At 40.4% G+C, this 14,129-nt stretch overlaps 1 protein-coding gene across 1 annotated transcript in view; it reads left to right on the top strand.

The window, feature by feature from the left end:
* Window positions 1-14,129, top strand: part of HGFAC (HGF activator) — a 43,893-nt gene that overhangs the window by 12,467 nt on the left and 17,297 nt on the right. The window contains exons 5-7 of the mRNA XM_083832751.1: window positions 2,694-2,807; window positions 3,855-3,986; window positions 5,364-5,474. Of these exons, the coding sequence (XP_083688877.1) occupies window positions 2,694-2,807; window positions 3,855-3,986; window positions 5,364-5,474 (357 nt within the window). The remainder of the gene's footprint in view (window positions 1-2,693; window positions 2,808-3,854; window positions 3,987-5,363; window positions 5,475-14,129) is intronic.

Genomic DNA, 14,129 nt, shown 5'->3' with positions numbered 1-14,129 from the left:
ACCATTTTATTGTGAAAAGAATCCCATTAATCTAACCTAATCGCACTTTTGGGGGAGTCTCAGCTGCTTTATAGGCACACGAAAAGCAGTAAAAAGTGAAATTCTGGGGGGAGAAAATGTCCTTGGCTGAGACACTGGTGAGAAGTGTGCAAACTGGGATGGAAAGGATCAAAGGCTGAAGCATGGACTCTCTCCAGGCCCAGAATGCCCTGTGTACGTGGGGAGTCTACTTGAACCCATTGAAGCTGCTTACAAGTTAGTGTTAAGCAAGCATTTGAGGCATCGATCCAGAAAAATACTTCTGCCAACTTCCAGAGAAAGTTTTACCAACAAGCCTTTAGCTGCAGGGTGAAGTTAAGCTTGGGTATAAAGGCTCTGCTGGAGGGAGATGTTAGCGCTGCGCAGTACAGAGCCAGAGCTCACAGAAACAACACCTGGAGCGCTTGTTCAAAACCCCCTGAAATTAGCAGGAGCTTTATCGCTGCCTTTGGGAGATATTTGTTCAGGTTTCTGGAGGATCTGCCTTTCCTGCCCCGGAAATCCTTTGGAGAGCTTGTGTAGTATCCGCCCGAGGTGAGCACCTTCATGGACATGGGCCAGGCTGTGCATGCATAGCTCATATATATATATATATATATATATACGTACAAGTATATAGGCATAAAGGCACAATGCCCCTATGTATGGGACCTCCAGATCCTGGGCAGTCTGTTAATATTACTGCTCTGCCCAGGCTGCTGAATGTCTGGAAATCTTGGACGAATGGCCAAAACCCTGACTTGGAAAAAAATGTCAGACAGCCAGACACCAAGTTCTTTTTTAAGAGATGTTTGGACTGATATGGAAAGAAGAATTAGAGAACTAGTGCTGTGTGGGCTGCGCAGGCAGGAGGAAGAGGCACCACTGCAGGGGGGGCTGTGAGGAAGAGCAGCCCCTGGGAAAAGTGGGTGGCAGAAACAGAAAGTTTTTGTGGGCAGATACGGTTAGAAAGGCAAGACAAGGCTGCTGCTCATTCAGCAGAGCCTCAGAGTGGTGAAGCTGAAGTCAAGGTGACTGCTAGCAAACACAAAAGTGTTTTTCCCATGAGAGTGGGGCGGTAATTCTCGGTGGCTTTAGACATTGGCTGAACAAGCAGGGACTTGGTGCTCCCTGGTTACTGGTGGGCAGGATTCCTTACAGAGAGGTGTGACTTGTCTGTGTGTTTAGGAGCACCTCTCAGAGGTAGAAGTTGGTCCTAGGCTCCAGGACAGGAGGGGAGGGATGCAGAATAGCCTGGGGAAGTCTGGCAGTGTGTGGGTGTGATACAGTGAAGGACTCAGACTGGAAAGGAAAGGAAGGGATGGAAATGCTCTTTGCAAGTTTAATGAGGGTACTGGGCACTGCTGCACCAGAAGATGGCCTGGAGACCAAGTCATGATCTGGAGTTGACGGGTATAGAAAATACAGAATTTGCCTTTGAGGAAACATTACATCATTACAAATTTCATAACTATCAAGCAGCATGAACAAGAGAATCATCACTGCCTCTACTTGCTTTCCCTTGATGTTATCCTGGAGTGAAACTACCAGTGAATACACCCAAGGCTGGTATTTACACCAATTACACCACTCTGTCCTGAAGTAAATATTTTGGTAAGTGCAGGGGAACCTTCACATTTACACTGCCATAGCCAAATTCAGGATCTGCCTTTCGTGCTTCACCTCAGCTCTGTATGCGTGTGCCTGTGTCTTCATACGTTACCTCCCATGCTTAGGATCACACTCTAGCCGAAGGAGCACTCGGATTGAGTATCTCTACAGCTGTTCTTGTAGTGTTGGACTAGCTTTAACAAAAAGAATTGAAATGCAAACAAGCTGTTGGGCCAGTGCTTCCACAGGTGTAAAATGTGATGTTGGTTGACTTCAGGGGAGATACAGATGTGGATACTGTACGGAATCAGGAACTCCAGGTGGCCAGCAAGACTCACAACTTTTGCTTTGATGGAAGTAGAGCTTCCATCGCAGGGCTAAGAGTCGTCCTGGTGCACCCCCTCCTCTCCCAACCTATTGTCCCATGATTTAGAAAATTCCCATACAAACAGATACACAACTCCGGTCCAATTCAATTTCATTTGGCCTGATATATTTGGATGTGCCCTTGTTTTGCTTCAAAAGTTTTTTCCTTCGTTCCGGCTGTCCTTTCATTTCAGACATAATCCAAAAATCCATAGCAAATTCCTCCGTCGAGGTTCGTCCTTCATGTCATTTGAAAGAGAAGATGCATAATCCCGGTTATTTCTGTTGAAATTTGAAGCATGCAGGGCGGTAATCCGGGCAGAGGCAGAGCTGCAGCCTTCCCTCCCCAGAGCAAAGGCACAGCTCCATCTTGTGGGCATTCAGCCCATCTTCTTCCTCACCATACAGCTTCACGCGTGCCTGAACCCACCACCTTGGGGCAAGTTACTCTGGTGGAGAAGGTTCAGCACAGCGGTTTGCTCTCCTTTTTAAAAAAGCTGGGTAAGTATAGCTGCTCTGGAGCTTAAAACAAGAACAATGTGAATTGTTTGGATAAACACCGTCTTAGATTCATAGGTGGTATTAAAACCACTGTGCATCGAACCAGAATGGTTAAGGTAACCAAGCTGACGCCTAACACAACAAAGCACGGCTTATCTGGCAGTCATTAACAGCAGCTTCTTATGTGGCCTGCCTAGATTACTGCGCAAACAGCCCTTGCCAAAATGGAGGGACCTGTTTTCTCGCTCACGGCCATAGGATGTACCACTGTGCCTGTTCCGAGGAATTCACGGGAAGGGACTGCCAGATGAGTAAGTATCTTCTTACACGAGTGTTACAACATGAAATACGAGCAGTAAGTAGAGCTCATTAAAGTTTGCCTAATGAAAAGGTAGTGCTGTTGTGATGGGAGAGACCACTGCAGCATGGATGTTTGTGTAGGCGGATTTCCAAATGGTTATGACAGACAATCCATTAGTGACAGGACAGCTGAAAATAGCTTGATTATACAGTTATAAATCCAAGCATGCTCTGAGCCAGTGAGATATTAAGTTATGGGAAACACAAAGAGCCTCTTCCCCTCCCTTTGCTGTTTTTAAGATTTAAATATCACTTACATGTTTGGAGAACACTAATAATACCATCCAGTAGGTAGGGCAGGGAGACATGAAAAAGCAGCAGCATTTCAGGTGACGCCTTACCCCCGATGCATATGCAGACATGGGGCCATTTCAGCTTCTCCTGTGATGTCAGCCTTACACCTGTGCAGCTCCTCCACCTTCAGGGGAGTCATTCCCAAAGGTGGAGGAGAGCCAAGGTGAAGAACTTTGCTTGGGTTATTTCTCCAGTTTTGTGGTGGTGTCACTCCCAATTTACTGCACGTCAAGAGAGGAATTTGGCTTTTACAAGGGCTTTCAGTTACACTTGCTGTTGTTTAATAAAGGCTTTTTCCTGCAGCTCTAGACTGTCTCCCAACATAAACAAGGATGCCCTTTTCAGTGTTGGTGCTCCAGTGTCTCCAGCACAGTCCATCGCCTGTGATTGACACCATAAAGTGTGACAGACACAGTGATACACCTCTGATTTTATTTTTTTGTATTTGCTGACTGAACTTTTGGGAGGGCTAAAGGGATGCTGTCACATTCATAGAGCTTTAGGAGAAAGCCACCTCTGCCTTGATGTCCTTGGAGCTGTGGCTTAGGGCAGCCACACCTTGGAGGCTGGCTTCTTTGAGAAGCATCAGCTGTCAACAAACATACATCAATTCAACAGGAAAAAAGGGAGAAAGGGTATGTGGTGCCGCCTCCTGCAAGAAATAACCTCAGAAAGCCTGTGATATTTTTAAAACTGTGTTTTAGGGAAATGTTTTGACAACAGTCTCTATGAGTACTTTGATGTGGGCATGACCTGGTCAAGAGTCCAGCAAGGAGCTGTGGAGCAGTGCATGTGTGTGGACGGCCAGATTGAGTGCCAGAGTATCAAACATGAACGTAAGCACACTATTTTGTATTGCAGCTCTTGACCTGCATGGTGTGGGGATAAATGATAGTAAGGTTATCAAAGCCTGAGTGGTGTTACCACAGCCAGGCTGCTATTGCAATTCACGTGCCCTCCCCAAGAGTGTTGCATCCTTCCATGTGTGAGCAATAATGCTGACCCAGGGAATCACTTTAGTGTGTCCATCTTTATTAAATGAATTAAGCTGAATTTTAGTGACAAGCCTTAGTGTTGTCCTTGACGGGGATTCAATCCTGAACTGCGGTGCATGGGAATATGCAACAGATGATACAGTAGAAGCGCTGAAATTTCTGACTTTTCTCTCTTCCAAAGCTGTAACATGCCTGAGAGGCACACCCTCCTCTACTCCTTCCCTGCGCACCTACAATTACTTGAAGTTGCTGTTTCCTCTGAGATTTCTTCCCAAGCCTATCCCAGTGTGTTAACTACCTGCCTCCAGGATCCCATTGCCCTGCATTGACCCCAGAGTCCCCATGACTTTAGGCTCAACATACCCATTCCCAGCCAGGGTGATGCTTAAGTTGTGAAGTCTCCACCTTGTTTTGGTCTCTCAGGTGCCAGACAGAGTTGGCCAACTAGCTGCAGGGCATGTGCTCCAGGTTGTCACCTATCTGGTGAAGCCATCATGGCACCTCCCTTTTGAAAAGATAGATGGTGGGAAGCAAAGCAGTATGCCTCATCTCTGTGTGTGCTCCAGTATGGCTATTGTGTTATTCAGTCCGGCTGACTGTATCCACCCCCCTAGACTCCCAAATAACTTAGAGTACCGAGTAAGCTTCACAGAAGCCCTTTGAAGTAAGTAGGTGCTTTTATTCCCACCTTACAGAAGTGGAAATTGAAGTATGGAGAGAGTTGGTGGCTTTTTAGGACACTGGGAGTTCTTGGGAGAGCTTGTAAATTCGATAGGACTTCATATTTCCTTGTTGGACACACTAAATATTTGGCTGAGCTTCCTGTTTGATACTTTATGACAAATTTCAGCACAGCTCAGTGGCAAACTTGGAATTGGCAGAACCCTCTGTACAGAACAAAATGTTAATGGCAGCATCATCACCACTGGTAATAACAGTCACCACCCCCTTTTATCTATTATTCATTAATAATATTTTTCAATAGCTATGCTGACATTATCCAATAAAAGTGAAAGCAATGAGACAGACCTCAGTGGGCAGAAATCAGCGTAGTTTCCTTTTCTTCAATTCATATCAGGTGTAGGTCTGAGATGAGTAAAAAGGAAAACCTTCCCCAAAATATATATACAGGAAGAAGATGTACTAAATTAAGTTAAAATGGACTGATTCTCTTGAATAGCTTGTATCTTTGATTTGATCTTTGTCTTCTGCTTGTAGATTGTGTTCATGATCCTTGCATGAATGGTGGAGAATGTAAAATGATTACCTTCAGTAGGGAAATCGTATGTGATTGCAAAAGAAATTTTGTAGGAAAGTACTGCAATATTGGTAAGTATAAGAACGTACTGGCGGGCAGGGAGGTTGGAATTTTCATGTGCGTGTAAGCCTAGGGATTTTTTTATCTCTTTGTTGTATTTTACCTTTGCAGACATTTCTTGTAATAACAGAACAGTCATGTAGAACTTCACAAACAATTTTTTAATGTATTCCTCCAGTGTAAAACATGACACACTCTTCTTCACTGAAACACTGCTTCTAAAAATATTTGTTCGTGTCCTTAACTTTATGGAAAATTAAACACAGAAGTTTTAATCTAATTACTCATGTCCATAAAACTAAGTGCACGTGCCCATTTTGTAGGGTCAGAGTCACAGAGCTGTTATCCAATACAAATGCTTCCCTGCAGCTTCAGGCATCTTGCGCTGTCCCCTCATGAAATAAGGAGTTGTGCTCTGACAAAAGCTAGCAGCTGGCTATATTTGGTAGCACGAGGCTGTTGTGAGATGTAGACAGAGATAAATGTACACCCTTTGTTTGGGTTATTTTGTACTTCAAATTAATATCACATTTAGCTCTGTACAGCTTACCTAAAAAATCCTTACTTGTACTGGTGGGTCAGGGCAGAGAAATCTGCCCTTTGGTGTCTGTGTGCTAGCTCTATGTTGCTTCTTATTTGATGCTGCATCGGTTTTGGTATAACTTCCCTGCAGAAGATTTAACATTTCTCACTGCAAGGGTTACATCTCTTTGTAAAGCTCACCTGAACACTAAATCTTAATTTGTATCAGTGGCTACTTTTTAAATACCAAAGATGTTAGGCATAATTTGTAATAGACCTGCAGTCATACCAGCCTCTGATCCCACCGACTCATTGGCTGTGGCTTTCTCAGTACATAAACCCCAAGACTTTGAACTAGATTTCATCAGAATCTAAGACAAGTCTCCTGGCAGCTACAGTGGGCACCTAGTTAGTCTGACTGAGTGCTTGAGTTAAAAAACAAACAAAAAATGAGAGCACTAATATATAAGTTGGTATCTGGTATTCTTCTCTGTTATTCTGGTGGTTAACAAATGGTGCAGCCATCTATTCAAACTGGAAAAAATCCTCTTGGGAGACCGGCAGTACAGCTAGAATAACAAATAACAGGAAAGAATTGGCAAATAGAATGGTTTATGAACTGGTCCTGAACCTTCATTCACCAGATACCTGATTAATCATGTGAAACAAGTTTGTGACTCTTGGAAGTAACTCATTGTAGCTCTGTTTTTGTCCTTCTGTTGCCCCAGTGAGATTTTTCCTGGGCTTTGCTGCTGCATGGATTTGGATGGCAGGACTGCATGTATACGGTAACATAATGTATAGGGCAAAAATGTATAGGGCAACCTAACATCCTGGGGAGGACTGCACACTGTTTCACATGAAATCACTTTCCAAATTCCTATTTAGTTATCAACTTCCCATGGCCAGAGCTGCAATGCTGTGCGTAAACATCCACCCAGCATGGCTGGGATTGGGAATGTCAGGATGGCAGTGTTGTAGCTGTAACACTGGTTTCTGTCAGACTAGCTCAGAACAAGAAATAAGCAGGTGCTCTTTGATTACTTGAAAATAATAAAAGCAAACATTTGGTTTGCTAAACAAATGGCTTTAGATGCTTACAAACCATCTGCATTCAGCTGCCTAACACCCCCACACAAAACGGGTACTGAAGGATTGTGTTTGTGTGTCAAGGGCTTACAAAGAAGTATAAAAATGAAAAAAAAAAAAAAGCCTCTTTGCCAGGGTTTAGTCATTCTAAATTAATGCAAATAAATTAGTGCTGGAGTCTACTGACCTGATAGTGCCAGCACACAAGGGTAATGGCATTTTAGTGAAAGCACCAGGAGTTTGTGATCTCACAGCACATGGAACAGATTTCTAAATATGTGTTGGATTAATTTATTCTTCAACCTTTCAATTTGCTGCTGTGAGCACAGCTGGCTTTTTTTCTTTTTTCTTTTTTGTTCTTTTTTAGTCTTGTAGTTTCCTTTGTCTCACAGGACTGAGTTGGGAGGTTACACTTTAATCTCAGTAGCCTCTGGTTATAATGCTTGATTCAGAGAAAGCTCCAGTGTCTCTAAAATTTACTTTATTCTAAATTGTTCATTTGTAGAGGCAACTTTAAACCCAAGTTGTGATGCAAAGATGCCTTAAAGAAAGAAAGAAAGAAAAACAAAACAAAACTATTTAATGAACAATAAATACCCCCAAATGTTATTGGACTGTGATGTGATTGAGGTCTCTGTGATGTCTTCTGCCCTTGACTTCAACAAAAAATAACCAATCTTCATATATTTCTAATAGAAAATCAGCTAATTTATCTTAGCACCGTACGCACAAATATAAATAAATGCAGTGCTATCCTGGGTGAGATCACAAGTGTAAGTATGGTTGTGCCTTGAGCACTGGCAATGTAGAGGATAATTAAGAAGTAATGTTAGTAGCAGGAAATTACTGAGAAATACTTCTGGTCTGAGGAATTTCTCAGCAGACCACTGGACATTCATATTTAATAGGCCTTTACTTGTTTTCCACTGAATTCGTCTAAACTTTATAGAACTTTATGCTTTCACCTTTCAGAGCGTGCCCTGACAAGAAGTTCCAGAATTCAAATAGATGTGAAGAGAAACAGTATTTTCTATTGTTAGCTTAAAACCTACTCCCTGATAATTTCATTTCCCCCCACTTTGTACTGTGAGTAACAGAATAATTGTAACTTCTGTGATTTTGCAGGTACCTATTTATCTATCTGTTGATGGTCTCTTTTTCAGACTATGGGGTCTTGATCACAGCTTAAAATCATTTTTGACAATTTTTTATCATTTTCTTGCAAACAATCATATTGCCAAGCTATTCTCATAATGGCCATGCAGTTCCTGGCAAATTGTGAGATGGATTAAAAAAAAAAATAGGTGGTGACAAATATAACATAGGACATGTCTATAACAAAGGGGATCTATATACAAAAGACAGTTTCTAATATAGATTTCTATTTTTTGTAATAATACTTTATTTTCTAACCCTTAAAGAAGAAACTATCATTATTAAAGAAAGACCTGACATTTAAAAAATGTTCTAACACAGTTTCTGCATAAGATTTTGGGAAAGGAAAATAGATTACATCACCAAAAAGTCCCTCCCCAAACAGATGCTGCTTAAAATTATGCAAGTATCCTCTTTTAATTAAGCTTAATTCATAATAATTGCACTTAAATATGCCCTTGTAAATTAAAAAAAAAAAAAAAGAAAAAAGAAAGGATTTTGTATTAACAGAGTATTTTGTATTAAGAGACTTTGGAGACTTAGCTCTTGATGAGGGAGCTCTGAATCTAAGCTTTAAGAGAAAATACACAATTAATTATCCAATCATGAGTAGCAATGGTCATCTTACTGTACAGAGAAAGTCAGAAAGGGTTCAGAGTCAGCACTTTGGCAGTGATAAATGTGAGAAAGAAATGAAAATTAAGAGGCATGTAAGGGTGATATTTTATCTGTGGCCCAAGCTGGCATAGAGAGTAGGGGAGAAGGGAGGGAATTGTGAAGATGCTGCGGGTGATGTTTAACTTGAGAAATGTTTAACTTGAGAAATGATTAACTTAATTGGAGGCAATAACTCATGACAAACAGTTATGAAGTTGTAATTGTAAAATTACTTTGATATTTCAAGTTTCTTTGAACCAAGAGAAGCCATGGTAGAAATGTTCCCTGAACACAGAGGGACACACAGCTAAAGAATGAGGAGCAACTTGGACAGAGGACAGATTAATCATTTATACTTGGCATTTATGCAGGTATTAAAGGGACTTGGAGGGTGAAGGAAAGAGACATAGATTTTTTTTTTAATTTATTTGTTTTTAAGAAATTGGTGCCTTTAGGCTTCTGTGGTCGAAAAAGCACCATTGTATTCATAGTGCAGGCCTTAGTTGACGTGCAAGTAGAAACTGGTGCATATTTTGCTCCCTTTCTGCAACAGAAACAGTTCTGTCTGACTGTGGAGTGCTTGCTTTAGTATTGTTTTGGGGTTTGGGTTGGTAGTTAGTTTCCTGGTCTCCTTGGAATTTTTAAATGTATTCTCAATTTATCGGTGAATGTTAGTGTTTTATCTTTATACTCTATTTGCCAAGCCTTTTCCTGAAACACTTCCACAAAAAGTCATCTACACATGACTTTGTTTTGCTGACACTGAGCAGAGAAATAGCTTGCAGTTATATGTGGATAATTGAGGTGGGTTTCATACTACAAATGTCAATGGTTTGTTAGCTTTTAACTAGATATTTGGGGGTGCATAATTTATTCATTAGGTGGTACAGTGTTTTTGATGGCTGTTTTTTTTTGTTGTTGTTGTTGTATTAGGATTTAGCAATAATTCAGGGTCTGTTCTTGTGGAATTATTTACAAAATTTAGGTAGCTGTGTATTAAAAAATCGGAAATGGTGTTTGCTGATAGTTTGTTCATGATAAAGTGTGGGGTTATTGAAAGTATTTCTGAAAACCCCTTATGTTTTCCAGTGGTGTTTTTTTTTTTTTTTTTTCCCTGTAGGCTATTGGTAATGGAATTAGAGGGACAACATAGCTTTAAAGAAAGTATGAGTTGGAATGCTAATTGTGGAAGGTTTATGGTTATATAAGGAGATGTGTTGGTTTATGTCAGAAGTAGGTTGAAGGATTTTAGAAAAGTAAAATGACAGAATAGATGAATATATAATTATATACAAGAAAAACTCTTGGCCACATCTTTGAGTAACTGGGGGTGTTTGAGTTAATAAAAGAAGTTAAAAAAAAAAAGACAGCAAACCCACCCTCTTAGTGGCTGTTTTACTGAAATAGTGTGTTTGCAGTTTTCTGCTAAAAAAGGTACTTTCGTAAAGGAAATTTAGCTCTGGAGGGTGGAGGGAAAGTTTTAAATCTTTCCTTCTGAAGAAGATAGCGAGAAGATAATGAAAACTTTTTATGTTTACCAAGGGCATTCTATAATCTACCGGAATGCTTTCAGATTAGTGTTTAATTTTTTATTTTCTATGATCCCGAGAGATAAAAAGAGGGTAAAGTATAATAACAAGGTCAGTTGGCTGATGAGGATAAGTGAGTATTCAACCAATTGGTCACCCGCTGAGGCCTCCTATTAACAGTTAAAGAGGCTTCACAGATGGGGCTGGGATGCTGTGTGTTGTTTGCATGCATGGAGCAGTGCGATTAGTAATAAAACTAGGATGGAGAAGAATAATATGCCTCCATGGTTGTGGGTGAATGGATGGAATAGAAGATAAAAAAAGCATCATTACGGTTTGATACGGTTTGGAGAAGTTACTAGATGGTTTGCAAGCATAAAGTTTATGTGTTCCCTAGGAGGTTGTACAAGGTTAGGGCAAGGTTTATAAAGGCAAGGATAACGAAGAGGAAGCCTAGGGTACTGTTGCAGAAGGTACTGGTAGAGTAAAGGTGGTTTGGATTTTTATCAGGTTTTGAATTATTTCCAAAAAGGTTGCTGGAGCCACTTTCATGGGGAAAAACTAGGTCTAGTAAGCTAAGATCTGAAATGGTAAATGGTAGGAGGAATTGGAAGATGAAGTACATGAGCATGTCATTATCAGCTGAGAACTCACCTCTGATTCACTGCACTAAGACACGTAGCAGATGGTGGACAGGAGACTAGTGACAACTGTGGCTTCACAAAGCAATATTTATAAGGTACTGTTTATGGAGATGATGAATGTGAGCAGAGACAGAGGGGCTACTCTGATATGTCTGGTTTCTTTGCAGAGTTAAGAATTATAATAAAGATCTTGGCTTTTATAGAGGAAAATGCAAGTGAAGAAGGGAGCACCATTTGCATGGAGGTTGTGAATCAGTCATTTACAGTGGGCATAGCAAATCTGTGCTACAGAGGAGAAAGCTAATGAGCTATGCTATCAGTGGTATAGGGTATCACAAAGATTAACTTTACGAAGATCAAGTGATAAGGCAAATACCAAGGACTAGGCAAAAATTTCTGAGGAGACAGGAGTAGGTTGGAGATCAACAGAGAACTTTATTTTTTACAAATAAATGTATTTTTCAGATGTTGGTGGGCATTGAAATTTCTACGGTACCTTCTGTGTGCCTGCATTGGTGCCTTTTTAGTTGATTAGTCTTGTCATAATCCTAGTATAAGATAATATGATCAATATTAGCAGCTGATAATAGGAAGCAGCTGCTTAGTCCTTACTCTTATGATAGGTGGTTAAGGGGAAGATGCAGGAAGATGCAGAATTGTGGTAGAGCTCAGAAGCTTTCAGCTCACCCCTTGGATTCCTGCAGGGATCTCCACTGCAGTGTTTGCCTCTTCTATTGCCTGCTTTCTCCCACCGGGCCACTCTGGGTGCTTCAGGTGCTTCAGAGACCCCCCTCTTATTGCTTGCTCTCTAATGAGCAACTGCTCATCTACTGGCCATTATTAAGTGCCAGAGAGTCTTTTTCTGTCCAGACCGTATAGATTTCTGAATTTAAACCTTTATATAGAAAGACTCATCTTCCGCAGAAGGTAGATTTATACATTAGGTTTTATAAAAATAAAATAAAAAACCTTCAGTTTTATCTCAGTTGATCTAAGTATTTGCAAGTGCAAGATTACAAAAATAAGCTGAAAGACAAGTATGTTAAACAATAAGTCCAGCTGCAGCAAATGGCGTGTACAATCCTTAAGTTAGGGTGAAACTTAAAAAGATCTTTTGTGCTATATAAATCACTCTGTTTTTCCAGTCCTCGATCCATTCTTGTTTCACATGGTAAGTTTCTATTAAATTTAATTCATTACAAAGGGATGCCAATTTTTCTACATTGCTGCATCATTTTTGGCTCAGAGAGATTGTTTTTGTGTTTCATAATCAGGCTGTGGTTTCAGTGGGGATTTTTTTCAGTGTTAGGTGCTGTCAGACTGGAGGTTTTATTGCTATTCAACAAACTGGAAAGCAGCACATAATACGAATCAATTATTTGTTATAAATTTGTTATAAGCATTGTTTTTTGTTGTATTAAATCATAAGCCCAAATAGAAATATTGAGATGTAGGTAAATATTATAAATATATGATAGAATTACATGGAAATATGAATTCCCTTATACTTCTGTTGTGTTTTATATTCATTAATTTGCAAACTCTGAAAGCGACAGTAGTTGTTGTTATTCTTACTTTTGGAGACAGGGATTAGTGCATAGCAAAATGAAGCAGACTGCTTGAAGCCAGGGACAGCCTAGTCCTGGGGCTGCTGCCCCTGTGCATTAGACTTCATATTCTCTTCATGATAGTGTGGAAAAGATGGCAACTGCTTTCTGTGCCCACCTGGCACCTTCTTAGTTATTTACAGAGATTTTCAATGGAACAAGGAGGGAGAGTTTGTTCTGAAGAAGAACCAGACTTTCTTTTGGGAGGGTGACGAAGAACAGTGCCAGGTTAATACAGGTCCTTCATAGCTCTCAGCATGGTGTTTGCTTCACTTCACCCAGCCAAGTCTGCCTTGTGGCTCTCAAAACACCCGAGAGTTCTTCAGTTTTTATACAATGAAGTGAAATGCCTGTATGAGCAATCTGTACAAATGCTGGAGACTCTTTTATGTCACACATTCATTTAACCTGGGAACTCACAGCTACCCAGGAAAGGAGACTGAGGAACCTCTGGGTGGATCAAGAAAAGACAAGCCCTTCTGCAGGCATCCAATGAATCTGAGCTCATATTGAAATGAAACTTGACTGTAAAGGACTCCTTGGGAAGCAACAATGCTGAGGCAGTATAAGCAATAAATTTATGCTGAGGCATAAAACTTCATCGTTCATTGCTATTCATCTTCATTGTTAATAGATGAAACATGACATTTAAATATAAATTGATAGATGCACTGCAAAGTTTTCAGACAGGTATGAATGCCCTGTCTTGCAAACAATTTGCTGTCTAGTGAGTGCCAAACCGCTCACTCTGCCCAGCACAGGGGTAGTGGAGCATGCATTTGGCTCTGGGGCTTCCTGAGACTCTTAAACAGTAGTGGGCATATGCTCCAGGAAAGCTCCGGATGGATGATGTTCTAATTCTACCAAGGTTTTGCTTTTCTATGATTTCTAAAGATCTCTTCTGTCTGGATAATTGATATTTAAGACACCGGAAAAGACATCTTGTAAGGGCAAGTTAAAGCAGAGAGGGGACTTTTGTCCTCTTACCTCTCTCCCTTCCTGCCACGAGCTCACATAGAACGAAACTCATCTAACATTATCTTTGATAAAAGCATTATAGGTTGCTCATGGATAGAATAAAGCATTACTGAATGAAATGGTTACTTAAAGCTATCCTGCCCCAGGTTCAGGACCACCATAGGAAAAAAAAATTACTAACAGAATGAAACAACATAGGTATATCTGAAAGAAAAATACAGTCAAAGGTCAAAAACATTAAGAAAATTGTTGATGAGATATTTGGGAAAAAATCTGAAAGTTATATTGTTTTCAACAGAAAGGCTTCCAAAAGAAACTCTCAAAAATATTCAGGTGTGTAACTACAGAACCTGATACAAGGTCTGGTGACAAAAAGGTCTTGTTAAATGTTCTCAGGAAGTTATCAGTTAGAACTGGTTGGATAACTGCTATTTTTGGTTGCTTTTAATTTTAGGACCCGAAACTTCTTTTTACTGGAAAATTAA

Source organism: Anser anser, assembly GCF_964211835.1.
Source record: "Anser anser genome assembly, chromosome: 4".
In the NCBI taxonomy this organism is placed as follows: domain Eukaryota; kingdom Metazoa; phylum Chordata; class Aves; order Anseriformes; family Anatidae; genus Anser; species Anser anser.
The sequence above is the reverse complement of the archived record's forward strand: the minus strand, read 5'-3'. Positions and strand labels throughout refer to the sequence as shown.